This window comes from Pelophylax lessonae (assembly GCF_965119305.1).
Source record: "Pelophylax lessonae genome assembly, chromosome: 1".
Lineage (NCBI taxonomy): Eukaryota > Metazoa > Chordata > Amphibia > Anura > Ranidae > Pelophylax > Pelophylax lessonae.
The window spans coordinates 717,609,885-717,637,472 of record NC_138768.1 but is presented as its reverse complement, the minus strand read 5'-3'; the positions used below and the strand labels follow the sequence as shown (position 1 = coordinate 717,637,472).

Genomic DNA, 27,588 nt, shown 5'->3' with positions numbered 1-27,588 from the left:
TAGGTAAATCCTATCTGAGGGATAGCAAACAACTGCTAGCGGAAATCAAAGATCTGGAAATAGAGGAGAGTGACATCTTGGTTACTATCGATGTAAACTCCCTCTATACTAATATTAAACAAAAAGATGGTCTACAAGCGGTAGATTGGGCCCTGCACACCCACACAGACATGAAGGAGACGCAGATTGGATACATACTGGAAGGATTGAAAACAGCGATGGAATCAAATTACTTTTGGTACAAGGGCAATTATTTTGTCCAGAAGAAAGGAGTAGCTATGGGGGCTAAGTATGCCCCCAGTGTGGCAAACGTGTTTATGCAGAAGTGGGAGGAGGAGCAAGTTTTTAGCATACCAAGGAATAATTTGAAGTATTACCGTCGATATATCGATGATATTATCATCGTATGGAAGGGAAGTGAGGAATCCTTGCAGGAATTCTTTGACGAAATCAATATGAATATATATGGCATCACTTTTTCAGGAAATTTTCACCATGAACACATTGCCTTTCTGGATCTGGAATTAACAAAAAAGGAAGGAAGATTAAGCAGTAAAAAGTATTTCAAAAAAACCGATCGAAACGGATATATTCCAAAAAGCAGCTGCCACCATCCCAAGTGGCTAGGGAACATTCCCAAAGGGCAACTGATGAGAATCAGAAGGAATTGCAGCGATATAAGAGACTTTGAAACACAGGCAGAATTATTGATTGGCAGGTTTGTGGAAAAAGGATACAAAAGAAGTGAATTAATTAACATCAAGAAAATAGTAGAAAGAATGAACAGAGAAGACCTGATAAAGGATGTGCCAAATAAAACCAGCGGAAATAAAAACACTGAATTTGCATTTCTAACTGGATACAATACTCAGCATAAGGCCTTAGAGAAAATTGTGAGAAAACACTGGCCTATCTTACAAGCAGATGCAACACTTAGAGACATCCTCCCTGCAAAACCCACTTTCATATATAGAAAAGCACCAAACCTAAGAAACCGGCTGGTGCACAACGTTGTGGATCCTCCTAAGCAAATAAATCTTCCAACCAGCCTAAAGGGTTTCTTCAGATGTGGAAAATGCCTCCCATGCAAAACATCTAAGGAAAAGAAAAGGAAAACAACTTCTTTTATGGCACAAAGCACAGGAAAAATGTATGAGATAAAGGAAACCATCACTTGCACGAGCACTCACGTCACTTATGTGGTGGAGTGCCCCTGTAAATTACAGTATGTAGGCCGCACCACCAGACCCCTATTTGTCCGCATTAGGGAGCACGTAAAGAATATCAGAAAAGGGTTTGAGAAACATAGTCTGTCACGACACTTCAAGTTCCATCATTCCCAAGACCCCACCGTAATGATTTTTTACGCTATCGACAAAATCAAAAACAACTGGAGAGGAAGTAACAAGAAAATAGATGTGTCAAGGAACGAAACGAAGTGGATATATCAGATGCAGACCCTCCAACCTAAAGGCTTGAACATCGACATAGACTTGAACTGTTTTATTACTGATTTTTAACTTTTAAATTTTTAAGCCTGTGGCCTCCTTTTTTGGGTCCCCCCTTTGTTGGATCCTCCTTTGACCTTTTATAGTCCTCCTTTTTAGTCCTTCTCCTTTTTACCCCCCTTTTATCCTTAATTTTTGTTATAAACCTCCCTATAGGCCCTCAATCTGCATGGGGGTTTTTTGGGGTTTTGAGGTTTTTAAGGATTTTAAGGGTTTTTAAGGATTTTTAAGGAATTGTTTAGGAAATAGTCCTCCTTTGTATGGAAATTCATGAATCACAGCCTCTTGTCTTCTAAAGATACAGTTCTAAGGACATAATTTTGAGTATATATATAATCCTTTCCCCTGTATACACATTTTTTATACATACCTTCCCATTTTTATCATTTTTACCTATTTATCGTATATGGTCCCCTATATAACATTTATTGGGTCCTCTGGAAAAACTTGGATCTATAATGGATTTTTATTACATACCCGTTCAGAACAACAAAGTCTACAAAGACACGGACTTACAGCACAGCGGATGGACTTACTGAGGAATTGCCTTTTAAAAGATTAATCTTGTTTTAAAAAAAACAAAAAAAAAAAAATTTTTTAAAAAACAAAAATATTTTTCAGCACGATTTCTATCTCACCGATTAGATTGGTATATGTATGGGCACCTTCTTTATAGTCTAGCACTATTTTGCGTAGACACATGGGCCCACGAGCTTATAATATATCAAGTACAATTAACACACACCACTGGATCACAATGTCACCACAATAAAATTATTTTGAGTATTTTTATTTGTATCACAGCACCACTGGGTATCGGCTCACTGCCGATCAAACCAGACACATCACTTTTAGCACATTTCATTTTATCAAACTTTTAATTTCATTTTAACTACCAATAGTCATTTATGTTTAGTCGTACTGGTTGTTTTAATAAAGATTATTGTTTTATAAGTACGGCAAACACAGCATGAAGGGAGTTCACATGATGAGTAAATATTATTTAGGCTATGGGATAGGTATACCAAGATGGCCGCCGTGTTCGGTCGCAAAGTAGGTACACCAAGATGGCGCCATCCCAGCCTATAAAAAGACCGGGAGTAGAGATGGACGGCACGCTCCAGATGACGTCGTATGACGAAACGCGTAGGGCGTGGTTCACGTACGTCTATACGTCACTTCCGGGAACGGTGGTTTGAGCCGGTGGAACGCGGAAGCGGTCCGGCAAACACCTCTCCAAGCTGATAGTGAACTCCCTAACTGTGAGTGGATGCTACGTTTGTTTGTCTGAACATAACATATGCTACGCAATGGAGGCTTATCCTTTATTTTAGTGACCGAAGAAGTGTCGAGGTATCGGCCAAAAGAGTGTGGTAAGCAGCGGTGTTTTCGGTGAATCACCTACCGACACCATACTTTGTTTGATTTTTTAATCACTACACGGGGTTTTGGCAATATCAGCACTTGGCACTTTATTTGCATAAGTATATGCATAACATATGATGTTTACAGTATGGTATATAAGGCACAGCCCATAAACAGCACGTAGCACTTTATATATTTATATTCATTGCGTGCACCTTTAGCACTATATGCACTTTCTATTTTGCACATGCACGTTTTATAAGTGGTAGCGCCGGTCCCAACATTTTTTGCAATTCTTTCTATTTTACTACCTCAGAGGTAGGTTGGAGGCAGCTTACACCACCTTTTTAAACCTTTTAAGCCTGATTCAGTATACGGAAAACTCCATAGCGCTGGTATACATTCCTTTTTTCTATATCTGTCATGGTAACCCCATCACATACCCCGGCAGCAATGGAGATATTCAAGTATATGAATTCAAGGTCTGTAAATTTGGAGGCTATCTTTGACCAGGAGGTGGTCATTAGCAGACAAGATATGGATAGCTCGTTCAAACAGCTGAAACACAATATGGAGAAACAGCTGAGGGTTTGGTGGGACATAGCCACCTTAGAAAAATATACAAGAGAAAAAATAACCCCTAGGAGATTAAGATGGGACCTTGCACCCAATGATAACATCAATGACCCACTTTATATGGATGACTGGTTCACATTTTTTAATAAATGTGAAAAAGATTTACTCCTGATGATTATAAAAAGGAGACAGTTAAAACTTAAGAAAGTGGAAGGGGTTATTATCAGTCTGAAAGAGCAACTAGCACCATTCGCAGACACAAGGGAATATAAGGATAAAGAAAAAGCATTACAAGAAGGAATAGAAAAATATGACAAGTTGATACAAGGAAAGAAACAAAAGAAATACAAAAGGGATGTTTTGGATTACAAAAATAATGAAGTTTATAGATGGCAATCAGATGAAGTATATGGTGTACAATCAACACAAGCAGACCCAGTGAGTACCCCCTCAAGAGAAGTCAGTGAAGACCGAGAAGAGGATGATACTTGGATGGAAGTCGGGGCACAAGAAGACACACCAAGAGGAAATACCCGAGGATATACAGAGGCCAGACCACAAAGAGGTACATCCAGGCCCAACACACAGCACCAGGGGCTCAGAACACCTAGAAATGGAAATGGATATTGGAACTCACAAAATAGAACTCCAATCAATAATCATAATGGGTATGGAGGTAGGACACCCGTTAATTATTATGGGTATGAGTCCTACAACAGATTTGCTCCGTTAGAACATTACACGGAACCCACCTATGACAATCGAGGACCACCACCTCCCCCTAGGAGGGGTTTTTTTCAACAAGGCAGCAGAGGGAGACCCCCACGAGGGAGAGGAGGCCCACGCAGACCATGGGGTCACTGGCAACAGAACTGGCATCGGGCACCACCCCGAGGGGATCAATGGATGGAACAGCGACAACAAGGAGAACACCGTGGAAACAGGGAGGACATAACTCGACATCAAGAAAGAGACAGAAACGAAAACCACGAGGAACACGAGGAGGAAAGAAACGACAGAAAAAGGAGAAGAAGGCAATAGGGAAAGGCATCTATAATCTGAGTGACATACAATTTGAAGAGGAGGAGTTAAAAGTTTTGGATTTAGGCCTGAAATATGCCCCAGGAAAAAACTTAGACAAGTTTGAGGCCTACATAGACCTAAATAAATATGTCAGAAAATTAAATATAAAGAAACATTTCACTCTGAAACAAAAGCAGATACAAAGGCCCATATACAAAGAGTATAAGCAAACGTCATTAAAGAATCGCTCCAAGTTTAACCCCAAAAACCCTCAGAATGAGAATTTGGAGGTATTTAAACGAATGGTGGAAGCAGATATAAGAGCATTAAGGATCCAAAATAGAAAAGAGAAAAATACATGGGACACCATTAGGAAATTGGAAAAAAGAAAAGGAGTGATAATAAGGCCAGCGGACAAAGGAGGAGGACTTGTAATCTTAAATAAAAAAGATTACGAGGAGGAGATGGAGAATCTCCTCAATATAGAAGATACCTACATCAAGCTAAGAAGAAACCCAAAACAAGATTTTGAAAAAACGTTACATAAATACGTGCAAAAAGGAGAAGACTTGGGAATCTTAAATAAGAAGGAGGCTAGATACATTTGCTTGGAAAAACCAAAAACCCCAGTCATATACTATATTCCAAAAATACATAAAGATGACAAGAAGCCACCAGGCCGCCCCATTGTAAGTGGCATTAATTCTGTGCATTCGAGGCTAGGGGAATATTTAGACCAGTTCCTACAGCCTCTAGTCCCAGTAGGTAAATCCTATCTGAGGGATAGCAAACAACTGCTAGCGGAAATCAAAGATCTGGAAATAGAGGAGAGTGACATCTTGGTTACTATCGATGTAAACTCCCTCTATACTAATATTAAACAAAAAGATGGTCTACAAGCGGTAGATTGGGCCCTGCACACCCACACAGACATGAAGGAGACGCAGATTGGATACATACTGGAAGGATTGAAAACAGCGATGGAATCAAATTACTTTTGGTACAAGGGCAATTATTTTGTCCAGAAGAAAGGAGTAGCTATGGGGGCTAAGTATGCCCCCAGTGTGGCAAACGTGTTTATGCAGAAGTGGGAGGAGGAGCAAGTTTTTAGCATACCAAGGAATAATTTGAAGTATTACCGTCGATATATCGATGATATTATCATCGTATGGAAGGGAAGTGAGGAATCCTTGCAGGAATTCTTTGACGAAATCAATATGAATATATATGGCATCACTTTTTCAGGAAATTTTCACCATGAACACATTGCCTTTCTGGATCTGGAATTAACAAAAAAGGAAGGAAGATTAAGCAGTAAAACGTATTTCAAAAAAACCGATCGAAACGGATATATTCCAAAAAGCAGCTGCCACCATCCCAAGTGGCTAGGGAACATTCCCAAAGGGCAACTGATGAGAATCAGAAGGAATTGCAGCGATATAAGAGACTTTGAAACACAGGCAGAATTATTGATTGGCAGGTTTGTGGAAAAAGGATACAAAAGAAGTGAATTAATTAACATCAAGAAAATAGTAGAAAGAATGAACAGAGAAGACCTGATAAAGGATGTGCCAAATAAAACCAGCGGAAATAAAAACACTGAATTTGCATTTCTAACTGGATACAATACTCAGCATAAGGCCTTAGAGAAAATTGTGAGAAAACACTGGCCTATCTTACAAGCAGATGCAACACTTAGAGACATCCTCCCTGCAAAACCCACTTTCATATATAGAAAAGCACCAAACCTAAGAAACCGGCTGGTGCACAACGTTGTGGATCCTCCTAAGCAAATAAATCTTCCAACCAGCCTAAAGGGTTTCTTCAGATGTGGAAAATGCCTCCCATGCAAAACATCTAAGGAAAAGAAAAGGAAAACAACTTCTTTTATGGCACAAAGCACAGGAAAAATGTATGAGATAAAGGAAACCATCACTTGCACGAGCACTCACGTCACTTATGTGGTGGAGTGCCCCTGTAAATTACAGTATGTAGGCCGCACCACCAGACCCCTATTTGTCCGCATTAGGGAGCACGTAAAGAATATCAGAAAAGGGTTTGAGAAACATAGTCTGTCACGACACTTCAAGTTCCATCATTCCCAAGACCCCACCGTAATGATTTTTTACGCTATCCACAAAATCAAAAACAACTGGAGAGGAAGTAACAAGAAAATAGATGTGTCAAGGAACAAAACGAAGTGGATATATCAGATGCAGACCCTCCAACCTAAAGGCTTGAACATCGACATAGACTTGAACTGTTTTATTACTGATTTTTAACTTTTAAATTTTTAAGCCTGTGGCCTCCTTTTTTGGGTCCCCCCTTTGTTGGATCCTCCTTTGACCTTTTATAGTCCTCCTTTTTAGTCCTTCTCCTTTTTACCCCCCTTTTATCCTTAATTTTTGTTATAAACCTCCCTATAGGCCCTCAATCTGCATGGGGGTTTTTTGGGGTTTTGAGGTTTTTAAGGATTTTAAGGGTTTTTAAGGATTTTTAAGGATTTTTAAGGAATTGTTTAGGAAATAGTCCTCCTTTGTATGGAAATTCATGAATCACAGCCTCTTGTCTTCTAAATATACAGTTCTAAGGACATAATTTTGAGTATATATATAATCCTTTCCCCTGTATACACATTTTTTATACATACCTTCCCATTTTTATCATTTTTACCTATTTATCGTATATGGTCCCCTATATAACATTTATTGGGTCCTCTGGAAAAACTTGGATCTATAATGGATTTTTATTACATACCCGTTCAGAACAACAAAGTCTACAAAGACACGGACTTACAGCACAGCGGATGGACTTACTGAGGAATTGCCTTTTAAAAGATTAATCTTGTTTTAAAAAAAACAAAAAAAAAATTTTTTAAAAAACAAAAATATTTTTCAGCACGATTTCTATCTCACCGATTAGATTGGTATATGTATGGGCACCTTCTTTATAGTCTAGCACTATTTTGCGTAGACACATGGGCCCACGAGCTTATAATATATCAAGTACAATTAACACACACCACTGGATCACAATGTCATCACAATAAAATTATTTTGAGTATTTTTATTTGTATCACAGCACCACTGGGTATCGGCTCACTGCCGATCAAACCAGACACATCACTTTTAGCACATTTCATTTTATCAAACTTTTAATTTCATTTTAACTACCAATAGTCATTTATGTTTAGTCGTACTGGTTGTTTTAATAAAGATTATTGTTTTATAAGTACGGCAAACACAGCATGAAGGGAGTTCACATGATGAGTAAATATTATTTAGGCTATGGGATAGGTATACCAAGATGGCCGCCGTGTTCGGTCGCAAAGTAGGTACACCAAGATGGCGCCATCCCAGCCTATAAAAAGACCGGGAGTAGAGATGGACGGCACGCTCCAGATGACGTCGTATGACGAAACGCGTAGGGCGTGGTTCACGTACGTCTATACGTCACTTCCGGGAACGGTGGTTTGAGCCGGTGGAACGCGGAAGCGGTCCGGCAAACACCTCTCCAAGCTGATAGTGAACTCCCTAACTGTGAGTGGATGCTACGTTTGTTTGTCTGAACATAACATATGCTACGCAATGGAGGCTTATCCTTTATTTTAGTGACCGAAGAAGTGTCGAGGTATCGGCCAAAAGAGTGTGGTAAGCAGCGGTGTTTTCGGTGAATCACCTACCGACACCATACTTTGTTTGATTTTTTAATCACTACACGGGGTTTTGGCAATATCAGCACTTGGCACTTTATTTGCATAAGTATATGCATAACATATGATGTTTACAGTATGGTATATAAGGCACAGCCCATAAACAGCACGTAGCACTTTATATATTTATATTCATTGCGTGCACCTTTAGCACTATATGCACTTTCTATTTTGCACATGCACGTTTTATAAGTGGTAGCGCCGGTCCCAACATTTTTTGCAATTCTTTCTATTTTACTACCTCAGAGGTAGGTTGGAGGCAGCTTACACCACCTTTTTAAACCTTTTAAGCCTGATTCAGTATACGGAAAACTCCATAGCGCTGGTATACATTCCTTTTTTCTATTACAAGGGATATTTACATTCCTTGTAATAGGAATAAAAGTGATCAAAAAAATAAAAATTAAAGGGAAAGTGTAAAAATAAAATAAACAATAAAAAAAATAAAATTAAAGTGCCCCCGTGTGCTCGCACACAGAAGCGATCGCATGCGTACGTCGCAGCCACATATGTAAACAATGTTCAATCCATACATGTGAGGTATCGCCGCGAACGTTAGAGTGAGAGCAACAATTCTAGCCCAAGATCTCCACTGTAACCTGTAAAAAAATTTACAGCGTCGCCTATAGAGATTTTAAAGTACCGAAGTTTGGCATCATTCCACGAGTGTGCGCAATTTTAAAGCGTGACATGTTAGGTATCTATTTACTTGGCGTAACATCATCTTTCACATTATGCAAAAAAATTGGGCTAACTTAAGTGTTTTGTTTTTTTTTAATTCACAAAACTGTTTTTTTTTTTTTTAAACGCGTTTGAAAAATTTCTGCGCAAGTACCGTGTGACATAAAAAGTTGCAATGACCGCCATTTTATTCCCTAGGGTCTCTGCTTAAAAAATATATATATAATGTTTGGGGGTTCCGGGTTATTTTCTAGCAATTATGATTTTTACATGTAGGAGCGGAGTGCCAGAAATCGCCGGGTATTGAAGTGGTTAGGCTGCACTGATGGGCACTGATGAGGCAGCACTGGTGGGCACTAGTAGGAGGCACTCATAGGTGACACTGATGAGGAGGCACTGATTGGCAGCACTGATGGGCACTTATTGGCAGCACTGATTGGCAGCACTGAAGGGCACTGTTAGGACTACACTGATAATCAGTGCCCTGATTATCAGCATATATGTCCCTTTTAGAAAAGCTAGTTATTGGCTCTCTTCTCCTCTCCTAATGCTTTCAGCTTGAGGAAAGAAGTGCCGATCACCGGCTTCTATTTACATCCATGATCAGCTGTAATTGGACACAGCTGATCACTTGGTAAAGAGCCACCGTTTGGCTCTTTACCTCAGTCTGTGATCAGCAGTGTCCGTGCCCAGCAGCCGGCACATGCGGGCGCGATCACAGGAGGTCGTCATTTGAGGGCCTCCCAGAACTATCTGGCCATGCAGTAGCCATCATTTGGCAAGTGGTTAAACCATAGAAATATGCCACCTTACTAAGTCAGTTCAGTCCCTGCAGCTTATGTATTAATACAAAAGAAAAAAGGTGACTAGAATATCAAAGGAAAGCTGCTTTCACAGGACACACGTAGTGTATCAATTAGGTAAATCTCTTTAGAAATGTCAAATATTAGATGAAAATAGTATCAACAATTACACCCAATTATAAATACCCTTTTTCCACTGATAAAAAAAAAAATTTTTTTATTGGTGGAAGAAGGGTATTTACTGTATATATGTGTTTAATTGTTGATACTATTTTCCCCTGGTAACCTCTGGAGGAGCTCTAGGGCTTCCATGGAACCCTGGTTGAGAAACCCTGCTTTAAAGTAATTTTTCCTGAGATATTTGGCAAATATCTTTAGACAGGTCTGTTGTTTCTTGTTAGAGAATAGCCATTGTCATTCTCTGATGTTCTTGAAAGTGTCACTGGTATCCATCTGTCAAACCTTCCATCATCCTATCATGTGCAAGCAAAAATGCATTTTTTTCACTTTCCTTGCATGTGATTGGGTATTCTTTGTAAAGTGAAGCTTTACCTCATTTACTAAGCTCTGGAGCAATTTGCAAAGTGAAATTTATTTGACTTAAAGTACACTGAACAAAAATTATAAACGCAACACTTTTTTTTGCCCCAATTTTTCATGAGCTGAACTCAAAGATCTAAGACATTTTCTATGTACACAAAAAGCCTATTTCTCTCAAATATTGTTCACAAATCTGTCTAAATCTGTGTTAGTGAGCTCTTCTCCTTTGCCTAGATAATCCATCCATCTCACAGGTGTGGCATATCAAGATGCTGATTAGACAGCATGATTATTGCACAGGTGTGCCTTAGGCTGGTCACAATAAAAGGCCACTCTAAAATTTGCAGTTTTACTGTATTGGGGGGGGGGGGGGGGGGTCCGAAAACCAGTCAGTATCTGGTGTGACCACCATTTGCCTCACGCAGTGCAACACATCTCCTTTGCATAGAGTTAAAGCGGAGTTCCGGCCTATTTTGCAACTTTAGTGATTCCTGGAGTGCTGGCTATGCTGATCAACAATTGGGCATTTTCAATTTTTTTCGGGGCTCCCTTACCTTATTTTCAGGGCATTTTTGATTGTACTTCCTCCTTCTCCTTCCTCTGTGGCCACGGCCACCGACATCACTTCCGCCTTTGCATTGCATCCTGGGAGCTGTTTGTCATCACTCCCAGGAGGCTGGAATAAGGAAGAACTCCCAGAACAAACCCTGGAATCAGGAAGAAGGACACAGCAGATTACACTGCGGCTTCAGATGCCCACGTCTAAGATGGCCGCGCTCAGACAGCGTTTTTAAAAGTAAGATTTTGACTAGAATCCAATACTGTAAACCTTGTAAGTATGAGAATAGCGGTTCTATAAAGGGCGATGGATTAGTATTATGGGGATATTTTTAGTTAAAAAAGGTATTTGAGGCCGGAACTCCGCTTTAATCAGGATGTTGATTGTGGCCTGCGGAATGTTGGTCCACTCCTCTTCAATGACTGTGCGAAGTTGCTGGATATTGGTGGGTCCTGGAACATGCTGTCGTGTACGCCGATCCAGAGCGTATACAGGAGCCAGTGGTGCTGCGGCTGTGTCTCAGCCAATCAGGAGGTAGAGTCCTGGATGGGCGAGGGACTCGTGGACATTGGGGAGGCTGCTTCACACAGAAGGCTTTTTATCTTAATGCATTAGGATAAAAATCCTTCTGCCTTTATAATTTCTTTAAGGTAAAAATCTTTAGAACAAATGAATGCATTACCAATTGCTGGGACTGCAACTATAAAGAGATCTATGTTTATCCGTGTAGTCCATGTGTCTCTGCTATTTTTTTTTTTCTTGAGCCAGCTTATGTGAGAACTAGTCTGGCTACAAGATCTGAATTTTTTGCATTGAGGGGTTGGGCTAATTATGATACAGAACAACTTTGTTCTTTTTATTTTTTTAATGGGTTGTAGGTCTGGGTGGTTATTCTCTTGCATACAAAAAAATGTTTTCTAATAAAGTATTTTTTTTTTATATTTTGACATGTTTCGCTGTGACTCAAGCTCATTTAGGTGTCCTGCTCCACAATTCTGTTTTTCCTATTTTTTTCCCCTAATTTACAGATCCAATAATCCAAGGGATGAATAATTGTTTATGTTAGGGCCATAGGGTGTGAACAGGAGAAAACAGATCCTCAGAGGGAAAAAAAATGTTTCTTGTTCCAGAAATAATACGTTGGCTGCCTGTGGCCAGATGTATTATTCTGAGATCTCACTTTACTTAAAGCATATTAAAAAATGAACACAGAGACAAAAAGTATGTTTTAAAAAAGTGTTACAGAAAGAATAAAATATGCGACCTATTTCCTCATCTTTACATGCATAAAACCAATCTGAAACTCCAACTTCGGCAAATTAGAAAAGAAACTTGCATGATGTTCCCAAAATTCAGGGCATAAACCTTGTAATTTGTACCCAACAGAAAGTGTGTCTTTTGTGTTTCATTGGGTTCAAGACAGCACAACAAGGTTACACTTTTGCATGTGATGTTCATAGGAGGATGATCTGAACCCTTCAATTATATTATTGTTTTTTTTTTGTTTTGTTTTTTGTAAGTATATTTATTTTAATATTTATGTACTACTTATTTCTTGCCAGGAAAAATGATTCCATTACAAAAGATGAAGACTCTGAAGACGAAACAAAATACAAATATAATATGGATTATTCAGAGAAGGGACTATGTGTCATTATAAACATGGAAACGTTGGCTCCTGGTAGGTAATCAGAAATATTTTCAGATCATACTTTTATGAAATCTGTTTTTTAGGCTCATTTATTCTTATGAAATCCAGTTAGTTTAGGAGGGACCACACTGCATTCCTGTGCAATTTACATGCGATTCAGTGCGGTGCATTTGGAGCCCATTCATTTTGGGCTTCTAATTAACAAAAGAGCCACACAAGTTGACAAAAATGACAGAATTAAATTAATTTGCAATGTGGTACCACAGCTAGTTCTTATTTCAAATGCTCAATACCAAAAGTTAGCAATCTACAGCTCCCCAATACCGACTGTGTGTCCTACATGGCCCTGCACCTGGCAGCAATGTCACCCGGTTCACACCAAGAATTGCACATGAACGTGCTGTGAGTTCCTGTGCGATTCACATGTGATCTGGGTGCAGAATGATTTCAGCCCATTCATTTGAATGGGTTAAAATCATGCTGGACTGCAACAAAAGTAGTGCATGCACTACTTTTGCAAAATGCAGAGCAACTCGATTGCATAGTACTTCAATACCTTGCAATCCAAGGCAGGCAAACACACTGCGTTTGCCACATATGTTTTGGGTGTCATTAACATTGTATTGACACTTGCTGCAGATCACAAGTGCAGTGCGTTTTGAGCGCAGTGCGGGAAACGTGCAAGGAACAAGGGTTTCCTGAACCGCGTTCTGGTGTGAACTGGCTCAAAAAAAGTTCTTCAAGAATATTAATACAAATAACAATGGGTCCTGCAAGTCACTACAAAAACACTATACCAATCAAGAGCTGCAGGCACCAATCACCATCTCATTCAAAAGTGCTGTGCAAGTATCAATCTGCGCCTCAGCGTTGCTTGCAAACGACTTCTCTAATAGAAGTCAATGCAAGTCGCCCCCAAAGTAGTGCAGGAACCTTTTTCTAAGTCGGAACGACTTGAGTTGCTCCGATTAGAACAGTTTCATTCCACTGAATGGAGCGCGACTTGTCAGGCGGTTAAGTCGCCCCAGTGTGAACTGGTAATCAAATTGCTGTGCTGCAAACAAAGCTATACCTAATAAATTATTTATATACAAATTATATCCAAGCAAAGAATTAAAAGTGACTAAAATCAAAACATTAAATTAGGGCAGACAATTATATCTCCCGTAATCCTCAATCCTACTAAGTATAATTCATAGTACATACCATGTATAACAAGTGCATAATAAATCCAATCAAGTGATCAAAAAAAAATTTACATCTGTGCAATTTACAAGAACTGTGACAATCCTTCCCGTCACCGATCTCCGTAATTGTTCAAAATTCACAATCTTCCTTCTCCCTTAGTGGGGTTTCAATAAGCAAATCCGTGTGACACCACAAAAGTGCTCCCACCCTTCAGTTGAACTCTCACCTTCAGCAATGTGACCTTGCAATTAGGCTTGGTCAAAAAGTGCCTTTTAGCCTCTCCTGGGCTACAGTAGAGGTATCCAATAAGCCCCCCAATGATTGCTCCTTGTCTCGTCACCCCTCTCCTCCCATAGGTGTCCCGATAACATGGGGGAAGAAAAACTCAATAGTGCTTATACCCTTAAAAACAAACACTGGTTACTAACAAGTTGCTGGTGCTTCCAGAGCACCAGTCTACACATGCATAAAACTCCTCTCTGATGGTCTGGTCCGTGTATACAAGCTGTTGACTCACACTCCAGGCTTCTATCTCGACAGAGCTGCCGGGTGCCATCACTGTCTTTGCCCCTCCCCAACTTGTAAATACCCAGTGTTTGTTTTTATTAAAGAGATGTTATTAAGGGTATAAGCACTATTGAGTTTTTCTTCCCCCATGTTATCGGGACACCTATGGGAGGAGAGGGGTGACGAGACAAGGAGCAATCATTGGGGGCTTATTGGATACCTCTGCTCTAGCTCAGGAGAGGCTAAAAGCCACATTTTGACCAAGCCTAATTACAAGGTCGCAATGCTGATGGGATGGCAGGAAGGATGCTATGCTGTAAACACTATCATAATGATCATAACACTTATAAATAAATAGCAAAGAATAGGCACACCAGACACTTGAGTTGGAAAAGTAAGGCCGCGGCCGTTTATTACTGGTTTAAGAACAATAAATAAACATATCAAATTAGATAACATCTCAAACAACCCAGTCATCACAACTCGGGTTGTACCAAACACATATCATATTTAAATGAATTTATCCATACATCAACTCAGAAAATACATCATTCCCCTCAAATATAGAGGTGACCTTACCACATAATAATTATGGCCGCGACAAACAAAGGGAGGGAGGGGAAAACTGGGATCAAAGGATTTTTAAACAGATTGACCTTCACAGTCTTGGGCAGCTGTTTAAATAGCCCCAAAAGCTGACTGGAGCAAGCTTTTGGGGCTGGAAAAAGGAGCTGGAAAGACTCTCATTCATCGTTAAAAATAGAGGTAAGCATAAACTACCTAGATACCTGTCCAAAACTACCTAGCTACTGAAAGAAGCGGGAATTTTGAGGCGGGAAACGGTGCTGACTAGTCTTAGGAGTCAAAAGGTCAAATTCCCTATACCTCAGTATGTCTATAATGAAAACCTAACCTATTACCAATAAATTGATTATTCTATAGGTAAATTAACCCCTTCCACCATCCCATAAGAAGGGGGGGGCTAAACGCCTCGCCTTTTCCCAAATGGGATGGCAGGAAGGATGCTATGCTGTAAACACTATCATAATTATCATAACACATAAATAAAAAGCAAAGAATAGGCACACCAGACACTTGAGTTGGAAAAGTAAGGCAGCGGCCATTTATTACTGGTTTAAGAACAATAAATAAACATATCAAATTAGATAACATCTCAAACAACCCAGTCATCACCACTTGGGTTGTACCAAACACATATCATATTTAACCACTTACCGCAAAGTGACCTAGACCTACGTCGGCTGACTTTGCGTGGTTATACCGGGATGATGCCTCTAGCTAGAGGCATCATCCCGGTACCGTTGTTTAGAGCCAGCGGTCGGCTTCCCGGCGGTAACAACCGATGCTCGGGTGCCGCTTGATCGTTGCCCCAGCGAGCGGGAGAGGACGTCCCCCCCTCCCGCCGCCTTCCGCGACTCTGCCCGGGTCTCCCGTCCCACCGGGAGACGAGAGCAACCAGCCGGCATGTCCGCCAGCTGGATGGAGTCCCGATCTAAGCCAGATGCGGCTTCGATCGGGTTTCCGATGGCGTAACTCGGAGGCGGCGTCCATGACGTCACCTCCGGGTTACTCTGCTGCTAAAGGCAGCAGATTCAAAAAGTGAGTGTATTCAAAATATGCTTGTGACAGCAATAAAAGTGATCAGATTTTTTTTTTAAAAAACCTTTGTTAAAATTAAAATAAATAAATAAAATAAATAGAAAAAAAATGTAAGCCGCCCCCATTGCCGTTAGCTCGCGCATTAAAGAAAACGTATATGGAAGTCAAGCCGCAAATTAAATCGCTGTTCAAACCACACATGTGAGGTATCGCCGTGATCGCCAGAGCGTGAGCAATAATTTAAAAAAAAGAGCTACACTCTAACTCTAAACTGGTAACCGTTAAAAAATGTTAAAGCTTTGCCTATGGAGATTTCTATTGACCGTCATTCCACGGGTGTGCGCAATTTTAAACCATAACATGTTGGGTATCTATTTACTCGGCGTGACATCTTCTTTCACAATATAAAAAAAAATGTGCTAACTTTACTGTTTAGTTTTTTTTAAATGCAGTGAAATGTGATTTTTCGTAATTTTTAAAAAAAAATGGCGTTTGAAAGACCGCTGTGCATATACCGCGTGACAAAAAATATTGCAATGACCGCCATTTTATTCTCCAGAGTCTTTGCTAAAAAAAATATATAATGTTTGGGGGTTCTAAGTAATTTTCTAGCAAAAAATACTGACTTTAACTTGTAAACAAAAAGTATCAAAAATAGGCCTGGGGCTTAAGTGGTTAAATTAATTTATCGAGACGACAGGCGAGAACAACATTATCGCCTGTCACCACACCGCAGCACGGCCAGCTCGATACATGTAGCAATATTTGTATTAAAAATGTCAAGCCCAATATTAGAAAGATGAACGCCATCATCTCGGTAAAGACCAACAATGCCACCTTCAAGGTCTGTGTGCCTGTATGAAACAACATCAATATTTTTTTACAACTTTTCCAATACCTTATTAACCCTTTTTCTGATTTTTTTCGTAAGGCTTCCGATAAGGAGGTGATAGCCAGAGCAATCTCTGAATAATTTCAAAGAAAACAATGACCATTTCTGGAAAACATATTTTAAAATGCTGTAGATCATCCCTAATTAGAAAAATGTTCCTATTTCATTACCCCCCAAATGGATCACCAAAATGTCAGGGGGGGGGGGCAAATACTGCAACAGTCTATTAATTTCAGGGGATAACTCTAACCAAGACATTCCTCTCTTACTGAACCATAACACATTAAACTTTTCTTTGTCTAAGCCAAGGTTTTCTGAATAAATCCTCTTCCTCGCTCTCGGTTGCGCCCATAAAAAGAATGAGTGACCGATTAAACCAAACTTGATACCTTTTACCTGGAATGATCAGAAATAAGGTTAGGACGAACATATGTAACATAGCTATGCGACCTCCACCTACCCATTTTCTTAACCTCCCTAGTGGTATGATTCTGTCAGGAATTCTGTACCAAAAGCGGTACAATTCTTTCCATGGAAATTTGGCGTTATGTATTAAAGGCCTACAATTCTTAGTAATTACTGACTTAAAACTTACCAAGTAGACATCCCAGATGTAATGAATTTGAAACACAAACACATGAATTATAATCCAATCAATAATAGAATTTTATTCAATAATGCAATGAAAAATAATGAAATTTGTCAAAGAAATTCAATACACATCCTGAGTGTGAAAAAGTTTGAAGCATGGCACTAGACAAAGTCCGACGTTGCAATCTGGACAATAGTACCTTGTTTCCTTTCGGACTTTTCTTCCATTGCCATCCTTTTTAGAACAGCAGACGACGCACATCCTGGTAGGCGCCAACTTTTTTGGGGTGGGCGGTACAAAGTCCACAAAATGACGGCCTGTCAGGCGTTCTGGATTGCCTACGTCAACAGCACGTCGTCCGGGTCTGTTAGCAGATACTGATGATGGTGTCGGGTGGTTGACGAAAATCTGCTCAGCCACCTTCCAGATAAAGTCCGAATGAACAAGGGGTATGGCAGTGTTGGCTTTGTAAAGAATATAGGCGTTCCAAAGGCACTGTTCAAGGAGATGCCTAAAAATCTTTTTGTAGTATTTTTTTTGTTGCTTCCGCATCGCTGGATAAAAGGTCATTGCCTGATCGGCTCGGTCGACACCTCCCATCGTGTGATTGTAGTCGATCACGACTTGCGGCTTCAGCATATCTGTTCCGTGTTTTGTGCGGACCATGGCAGTGGAGGTGTTGTGCACGGTGCTCATGAGACACACGTCCTTTTTGTCTCGTCACCGCATTGCCATCATTTTACACTTTTGAAAGGCAACCATCTCTCCTTTTTTTAGCTTTTTCCTGCTAAACATTGATGGCATGTCTTGCCGGTTTGGCCTAACAGTACCATACCCATCAGTTTTGTTTAGGAGCAAAACTTCATAAAGTTCCGGAGAGGTATAAAAGTTATCTGTTGTCAAGCAATATCCCTGGTTCAAAAGGGGGTCCAGCAGTGAAAGGACAGAGGATGTGGCCATCCCATAGCCGCTGTACTTGGGATTGAACTTTGTACCTTTCCCGGTGTAAATTACCGCATTCCATATATATCCTGTGGACGACTCACAGAGCATGTAAAATTTGATCCCGAACCGCGCTCTTTTGGATGCAATATATTGCATCCAGCTCAGGCGTCCCTTGTAGGCCATGAGACTTTCGTCCACACAAACATCCCTGTCTGGCACATAGGTCCGCTGGAAGTTGGTGACAATCATTTGGCACACCTCCCAGGTTTTCTTGAGTTTGGGCGCAGGATGTGTGGCCTCATCAAACTCCTCGTTGTTGGCAAAATGCAAATTTTTCATGATCAGAGAAAAACGGTACTCGGACATCACTGTGCCAAAAAATGGAGTGGCCAGCATCTTATTCGTGGTCCAATACCATTTCTGGAGCGGTTTCCCCACCACCCCCTGAAGGATGATGAGTCCTAGAAACTTCCAGATGTCCTCTCTACTGACCGGTTCCCATTTTCTGGATCTGGAAAATTTGGCGCGCAGCGTAGCGGACTGCTGCTCATGGTAGCGGTTGGTTTCAGCGACTATTTTTAGAATTACCTCCTCCGTTAGAGGTACGCCAGGGGGTTGTCACTCTCCACGTCAACCTTCATCCCAGGAGATCCAGTGAAACGGAATCTCGGGGGCGCTGCCTGGTCCGCATTGCTGTCTAAAGGGCACCAAGTGCGCACATCACTTAGGTCAGGTGCGGGATCATCGGCATCACTTTCTCGATCAGTGTCGGTGTCAGAGTCAGATGATAAATCTCCGCACGACTCACTGTCACTCTGTTCTGCGAGCAGCTCCGTGTCGCTGCCGCCATCGCTGTCGCAGTCGCTCATCTCATCCAAAAGCGCATATGAGGGACAGCCCTTTTTTGATGCCATTTTCAAATTATTTTATTTCACACAAACGACAATGGCAAGGGGGCACTGAGAGGGCACTGTGACTTTTACCAAAGTGATACAGTGTAATCCTCTCAGATTACACTGTATCACCTCCTTTTTATATGTTAGTGTTTTGTGTTACTTTGAATTTTACTCCCAGTTCCGCTCCCATGCAGCATTGCTGCTGCAGGGAATGGAACCAGGAAGTCCTCCTACCGACAGACGAGCGGCGGAGATCTCGGCTGGCGGTCACAGCAATGAGAGCTCATCGCTGGATCGCCAGGATAAGGTAAGACACTCCGCTGCGCTGTCTGCACAGCTCTGCACATTCACCCCGAGCGTGACTCGGGGATACCGATAATAGCAGGAAATTCCTACCCCGAGTCACGCTCGGGGTTACCGCTAGCGTGGTTAATCACACCAGCATCCAGACCAAGTCTGGCTGCCTCAGTGGCAGCTCCTATTCTAAACGAATGAGAGGTGAGCTGAAAGTGGTCCAAACCTAGCAACTGTAAGCATTTTTTAAAAACAAAGTCAAACTGGAATTTAGTAAGAGGCTTACCATCCACGTGAATAAAGAAAGCATTATATATTATTATTATATATTATATACCGTACATATTGGGGAACCATTATACTCATTTAAATGACACCAATATCCAACACCCAACTAATCCGTTTTTGATCTTTTTATAAAAATACTAAGTTTAACTCCCGAGCAGCAAACATCTGATATTAATAAACCTGACTTATATACTTTATTTAACAATATCACTTCAGATATCCTTAAAGCTGCAAAAAATAAAATAGAGAATACTGCCCTAAACAAGACTGTTTCATAAAGGGAATAGCATTCTGTAGGCAATATTCTGCACAAATCTTGTAAAATGCCCGGCGTAACCGGCCGCCTTTGATCAACATGAAAATTATCTTTCCTGTAACCCTTTAATGCCTGTTTTACAGAAAAAAGGACACGCACGAGGGGTGATTATGTAGCCTTGCAAAAAAGGACAACCCTGCTAAAATCTTATTGACATGTGCCCAAGAATACTTTTTGGAAAATAAAAAAATAGTAAAACCAGCTCTTTCGAAAAGGCGTCGTTGTGTTGGTTGATAGAATTTAAAAAAGACAGCCACATAGAAAAAGCGGATTTATACTCCGCCCAAGTTCTATGCGCTAAAGATTTCTGCACATTTAAAATAACTAAATCTATATTAGGTCCCACAGATGAGCCAGACAGCTTACACCCACTGGATCCGCCTCTGGCAGCAACCGGAAAGAACCGATCCACCTGGAACCGAGACAAGGCGTCCGCCAGATCATTGTCTTTACCAGGAATAAAAGTAGCTTTTATCCAAATATTAAGTGATAAACACTTAAAGACTAGGTATCTTAATACCACAATGACTGGCAGAGATCTAGAGGTTAAACAGTTGATAGCATATAAAACCCCCTTTTTGTCTGTCTTTACCAATAATCGTTTATTCTTGAAAAATGCCCCCCAAATTTCTAGAGCTACAATAATTGGAAATAATTTGAATAGTACTATATTTTCAATATAACCCAGAACCACCCATCGCTCACACCAAACTTCGGTGCACCAGTGAGTTTGCCAAATAGCGGCAAAGCTCACGGAACCTGCAGAATCAGTGAACAAGAGAAAATCTTTGTCCAAGATTAAATCTTCCTGCCATATTGCCCTACCATTGAAATGAATAAGGAACTGCAGCCAGACCATTAAATCCTTCCTCATGTCATGTGAGATCCTTACGTGCGCAGAGGGTGATTTCAGATCTGATATAGCCAGATAAAATCTGGAAAATACTTTCCCAATAGGGATTACCCTGGATGCAAAGGCCAGGAGGCCCAACATTGATTGCATTTCTTTGATACAGACCTATTTCCTACGAATAACGCACATCAGTATACCACGAAGCTTGCATATTTTCTCCTCCGGCAGCCTAAACTCCATACGGACAGAGTCAATAGTTATGCCTAAAAATTCAATACAGGCATTAGGCAGAACTGTTTTCTCCTGAGCCAAAGGAATTACAAATTTACTGCATATTAGACAAAATGTATTCAGAATAAAACAACAATTATCACTGTCAGCAGTACCCATGAATAAAAAATCGTCAAGATAGTGTATGACAGTGTTAAAACCTAACACCTGAACCAGTACCCATTCCACAAAGGAGGAAAAGCATTTGAAGTAATAGCAGGAAAGGGAGCATCCCATAGGCAAACACCTATCAAAATAAAAATGACCTGCAAAATAAATGCCAAACGAATTAAAACAATCAGGGTGCAACGGAAGCAACCTGAATGCAGATTTGATGTCAACTTTGGCTAAGAGAGCTCCCCTTCCTAAGTTTTTCATCTTGGCTAATGCATCCTCAAAGGTAGCATAAGTAACCGATGCAGAATCATCACTGATCTCATCATTGAGGGACTTTCCCTTAGGATAAGAAAGGTGATGAATAAGTCGGTATGTGTTACGCTCCATCTTTTGTACAATCCCTATAGGAGAAATACGGAAATCTTGAAACGGGGGGGACTAAAGGGACCAGAATACCTACCTGCAATAACCTCTTTATTAATCTTATCAAAAACTACCTCAAACATATTATTTACAGAACTTAAATTATTAACTATACAGCAACCAGAACCATTAAAACGTAAAAGGTACAGTCATCTGGGCTAGAACCCACAAACTTCACCATGATAAGCCTGTTACTCTAACGACTACGCGATTGTGTTTCTGAACATTTCCTGACTGCTGTTGGTGCCTGAACAAAAGGTGCACTTGTGTCTATATTTACAGGAACCTGGCCACTTACATTGGGAGTCATTGACACTAAAACAAATTCCTTTTCTGTAACCTGATAACCCCCCTGCCTGTTGCTGTGGAGAAATTGGTTGTCTTTGAAATGAGGGTCTTTATAGCAGAAGGTAAAAGTGTCAATAGGTCCACATAAGCCCCTTGCCAAATTTTCTCCTTCACCGATTCAGGCAGATGAAAACAAAGGGGGGAAATCTCACATGGAATTGTTTCTTTTAAACAGTTCTCAGGTAGATTCTGAGTCCTAGCTAACTCAAAGGCAGACAGATTGTCCTTTTCTAAAATGCCACTAGATGGCGCCCATACATTAACTGCTGAACTAGAACTAGGAACAGAATTCTGTGACAGAGATTGACAATCTTGCATAAATGTAACCAACAAAATAAACTTTTCATTGTTCTGAGTAGCAACATGACACTCACCACCCGAGACAGGCTGATGCTGTGAAGGTCTGGAATCTTCCACTGCATGCGCCGCATTCTGCAAATCCTGTAGAAAAGAAGGAGAAGAAGGGGGTCTGACCTGCTGTGCTGAAATGCTTTGCGCACTTTCAGCCGACCTGTCCCCAGAAGCGCGGTGTCTGCCAGAGCGGCATCCAGGCAGTCTTAAATTGCACAGATGTAAATTTTTTTTGATCACTTGCATGGATTTAATATGCACTTAATATACATGGTATGTACTATGAATTATACTTAGTAGGATTGAGGATCACAGGAGATATAATTCTCTGCTCTAATGCAATGTTTTGATTTTAGTCACCTTTAATTCTTTGCATGGATATCATTTTTATATAAACAATATATTTGGCATAGCTTTGTTTGCAGCACAGCACTGTTATAGATTGATTCTTCTAGAATATATTACTAAGAGGTAGATTTTGGACTGCGCAAGATCAGCAGAATAATGACTGTGGATTTATCTTATGAATATTGTATAAGATAAACAGTGACATTCTTTCAGTACTGTGCAGGCGGTGGATGCTTGGAATATGGTCATGGTACAGCCACCTTCAGTGCATCTCTCAAATGCAGTTCTGCAGCTCTGTGTGTCACAGTAACAAGCACCAAAGCTCAGGAATTGGAGATCTCAGTTGCTTCTGCCTTCCTCTCATATCCTTCCAAATCCTACGGCCTCAATAGAGGAAGCACTACATATAAACGTATGAAGAATTACACATAATGGACTTATGTCCACATTCTGTTTCCTATAGCGAGTCTATAGTCTCTGACCATCTCTATAACAAATCTATTGTCTTGACTCTCTCTGGAAGCATGTCTGCAGTCTCTGACAATCCAGTGTAACATATACAAAGTCTCCTACTGTCTCTTGCAGCAATGAGCATGCCTGCAGTTTCTGACAATCTCCTGTAACATGTTTGGAAAATGTTCTATAGAATTACAGATACTTAAAGCTTGTTTGGCTGTACATCTCCTGTGGATCACAGAAGTGCAGTTCATTCTGCAATCCTGTGACCCATCTTCAGCAGACAGTGGGCCTGATGTTCCTTGGCTACAACCAGGGGCGGACTGATAACCTATGGGGCCCCCGGGCAATATGAGATCATGGGGCCCCCCTGTGTCCATGTCCATGAGTACACATGTTGCAGCAGGAGTTAAACCCCCTGTTGCTTTTGGTGGGTTATCGTGACCCATTCAAGTGAATGAGGCCCACTCAGCAAACACCCTGCAACCATGTGCAATGCACATAGTTTCAGCATGCTAGTGTGTGATTCAAGGAGTTGAAGCAGGTGATGAGGAGGCAATACAACGCCTTCTCATTGCCTACTTTAACCCTTTTTTTTTTTTTGCTGTACTGCACAAGGTTGCACAGCCTTTGCAATGCAGCCCCATTCACTTGAATGAGTTATGCTTGGCAGGTGCTACATCTGCCAAGCGTGACAGGACATATAATTCCTGATGCGGATGCAACATGTGTACACCCCTGGCCCTTGCAGTTAAAGGGGGTGTGGTGGGGGTGAGTAAATACAGGGCTCAATTCTGAGGTTTTCCTGCCCCCAAACTGCAAATTTAAACAGGCCCTTGCTGTCCTGAACAACCTATCCCAGTTGGTGTTTAGGGGACCCCTTGAAAGAGGACAGAGAGGGACCCCTGAGATAAAGACAGAGAGTGACCCTTGGAATAATGACAGAGAGTAGCCCCTGGGATAAGAACAGAGAGGGACCCCTGGGATAAGGACAGAGAGGGGCCCCAGGGATGAGAGCAGAGAGGGTCCTGGAATGAGAACAGAGAGAGGGTCCTAATATGAGAGCAGAGAGGGGGTCCAGGGATGAGAGCAGAGAGGGGGTCCTGAGATGAGAGCAGAGAGGGGGTCCTGAGAGGAGAGCAGAGAGGGGGTCCAGGGATGAGAGCAGAGAGGGGGTCCTGAGATGAGAGCAGAGAGGGGGTCCTGAGAGGAGAGCAGAGAGGGGGTCCTGAGATGAGAACAGAGAGGGGGTCCTGAGATGAGAACAGAGAGGGGGTCCTGAGATGAGAGCAGAGAGGGGCACTGGAATGAGAGCTGAGAGAGACCCCTGCGATGAGAGCAGAGAGGGGGTCCAGGGATGAGAGCAGAGAGGGGTTCCTGAGATGAGAGCAGAGAGGGGGTCCTGAGATGAGAGCAGAGAGGGGACACTGGAATGAGAGCTGAGAGAGACCCCTGGGATGAGAGCGAGCAGAGAGGGGCCTTGGGATGAGAGCTGAGAGAGACCCCTGGGATGAGAGCAGAGAGGGGGTCCTGGGATGAGAGCAGAGAGAGACCCCCTGGGATGAGAGCAGAGAGAGACCCCTGGGATGAGAGCAGAGAGGGGGTCCTGGGATGAGAGCAGAGAGGGGGGTGCAGGGATGAGAGCAGAGAGGGGGGGTCCTGGGATGAGAGCAGAGAGGGGGTCCTGGGATGAGAGCAGAGAGGGGGCCATGGGATGAGAGCAGAGAGGGGGTCCTGGGATGAGAGCAGAGAGAGACCCCTGGGATGAGAGCAGAGAGGGGGTCCTGAGATGAGAGCAGAGAGGGGGTCCTGAGATGAGAGCAGAGAGGGGGTCCTGAGATGAGAACAGAGAGGGGGTCCTGAGATGAGAACAGAGAGGGGGTCCTGAGATGAGAACAGAGGGGGGGTCCTGAGATGAGAGCAGAGAGGGGACACTGGAATGAGAGCTGAGAGAGACCCCTGGGATGAGAGCAGAGAGGGGGCCTTGGGATGAGAGCTGAGAGAGACCCCTGGGATGAGAGCAGAGAGGGGGTCCTGGGATGAGAGCATCGAGGGGGCCCTGGGATGAGAGCTGAGAGAGACCCCTGGGATGAGAACAGAGAGAGACCCCTGGGATGAGAGCAGAGAGGGGGTCCTGGGATGAGAGCAGAGAGGGGGTCCTGGGATGAGAGCAGAGAGGGGGCCATGGGATGAGAGCAGAGAGGGGGTCCTGGGATGAGAGCAGAGAGGGGGGGTCCTGGGATGAGAGCAGAGAGGGGGGTCCTGGGATGAGAGCAGAGAGGGGGTCCTGGGATGAGAGCGGAGAGGGGGTCCTGGGATGTGAGCAGAGAGGGGGCCATGGCATGAGAGCAGAGAGGGGGCCATGGAATGAGAGCAGAGAGGGGGCCCTGGGATGAGGAGAGAGGGGGTCCTGGGATGAGGAAAGAGGGGGTCCTGGGATGACAGCAGAGAGGGGTCCTGGGATGAGGAGAGTGGGGGTCCTGGGATGAGGAGAGAGGGGTCCTGGGATGAGGATAGAGGGGGTCCTGGGATGAGGAGAGAGGGGGTCCTGGGATGAGGAGAGAGGGGTCCTGGGATGAGGAGATAGGGGTCCTGGGATGAGGAGATACGGGTCCTGGGATGAGGAGAGAGGGGGTCCTGGGATGAGGAGAGAGGGGGCCCTGGGATGAGGAGAGAGGGGGTCCTGGGATGAGGAGAGAGGGGTCCTGGGATGAGGAGAGAGGGGGTCCTGGGATGAGGAGAGGGGGGGTCCTGGGATGAGGAGAGAGGGGTCCTGGGATGAGGAGAGAGGGGGTCCTGGGATGAGGAGAGGGGGGGTCCTGGGATGAGGAGAGAGGGGTCCTGGGATGAGGAGAGAGGGGGTCCTGGGATGAGGAGAGGGGGGGTCCTGGGATGAGGAGAGAGGGGTCCTGGGATGAGGAGAGAGGGGGTCCTGGGATGAGGAGAGAGGGGGTCCTGGGATGAGGAGAGAGGGGTCCTGGGATGAGGAGAGAGGGGGTCCTGGGATGAGGAGAGAGGGGGTCCTGGGATGAGGAGAGGGGGGGTCCTGGGATGAGGAGAGAGGGGTCCTGGGATGAGGAGATAGGGGGTCCTGGGATGAGGAGAGAGGGGTCCTGGGATGAGGAGAGAGGGGTCCTGGGATGAGGAGAGAGGGGGTCCTGGGATGAGGAGAGAGGGGGTCCTGGGATGAGGAGAGGGGGGGTCCTGGGATGAGGAGAGAGGGGGTCCTGGGATGAGGAGAGGGGGGGGTCCTGGGATGAGGAGAGAGGGGTCCTGGGATGAGGAGAGAGGGGGTCCTGGGATGAGGAGAGAGGAGTCCTGGGATGAGGAGAGAGGGGGTCCTGGGATGAGGAGAGAGGGGTCCTGGGATGAGGAGAGAGGGGGTCCTGGGATGAGGAGAGAGGGGGTCCTGGGATGAGGAGAGGGGGGGTCCTGGGATGAGGAGAGAGGGGTCCTGGGATGAGGAGATTGGGGGTCCTGGGATGAGGAGAGAGGGGTCCTGGGATGAGGAGAGAGGGGTCCTGGGATGAGGAGAGAGGGGGTCCTGGGATGAGGAGAGAGGGGGTCCTGGGATGAGGAGAGAGGGGTCCTGGGATGAGGAGAGAGGGGGTCCTGGGATGAGGAGAGAGGGGTCCTGGGATGAGGAGATAGGGGTCCTGGGATGAGGAGATACGGGTCCTGGGATGAGGAGAGAGGGGGTCCTGGGATGAGGAGAGAGGGGGCCCTGGGATGAGGAGAGAGGGGGTCCTGGGATGAGGAGAGAGGGGTCCTGGGATGAGGAGAGAGGGGGTCCTGGGATGAGGAGAGGGGGGGTCCTGGGATGAGGAGAGAGGGGTCCTGGGATGAGGAGAGAGGGGGTCCTGGGATGAGGAGAGGGGGGGTCCTGGGATGAGGAGAGAGGGGTCCTGGGATGAGGAGAGAGGGGGTCCTGGGATGAGGAGAGGGGGGGTCCTGGGATGAGGAGAGAGGGGTCCTGGGATGAGGAGAGAGGGGGTCCTGGGATGAGGAGAGAGGGGTCCTGGGATGAGGAGAGAGGGGGTCCTGGGATGAGGAGAGAGGGGGTCCTGGGATGAGGAGAGGGGGGGTCCTGGGATGAGGAGAGAGGGGTCCTGGGATGAGGAGATAGGGGGTCCTGGGATGAGGAGAGAGGGGTCCTGGGATGAGGAGAGAGGGGGTCCTGGGATGAGGAGAGAGGGGGTCCTCGGATGAGGAGAGGGGGGGTCCTGGGATGAGGAGAGAGGGGGTCCTGGGATGAGGAGAGAGGGGGTCCTGGGATGAGGAGAGGGGGGGTCCTGGGATGAGGAGAGAGGGGGTCCTGGGATGAGGAGAGAGGGGGTCCTGGGATGAGGAGAGAGGGGTCCTGGGATGAGGAGAGAGGGGGTCCTGGGATGAGGAGAGAGGGGTCCTGGGATGAGGAGATAGGGGTCCTGGGATGAGGAGATACGGGTCCTGGGATGAGGAGAGAG

At 43.7% G+C, this 27,588-nt stretch overlaps 1 protein-coding gene across 1 annotated transcript in view; it reads left to right on the top strand.

Annotated features, from left to right (window-relative positions):
* The window catches only part of LOC309563088 (caspase-7-like), an 80,543-nt gene that overhangs the window by 7,935 nt on the left and 45,020 nt on the right, over positions 1 to 27,588 (top strand). Inside the window, exon 2 of the mRNA XM_082267400.1 lies at positions 12,330 to 12,448. Coding sequence (XP_082123526.1) covers positions 12,330 to 12,448 — 119 coding nt within the window. The remainder of the gene's footprint in view (positions 1 to 12,329; positions 12,449 to 27,588) is intronic.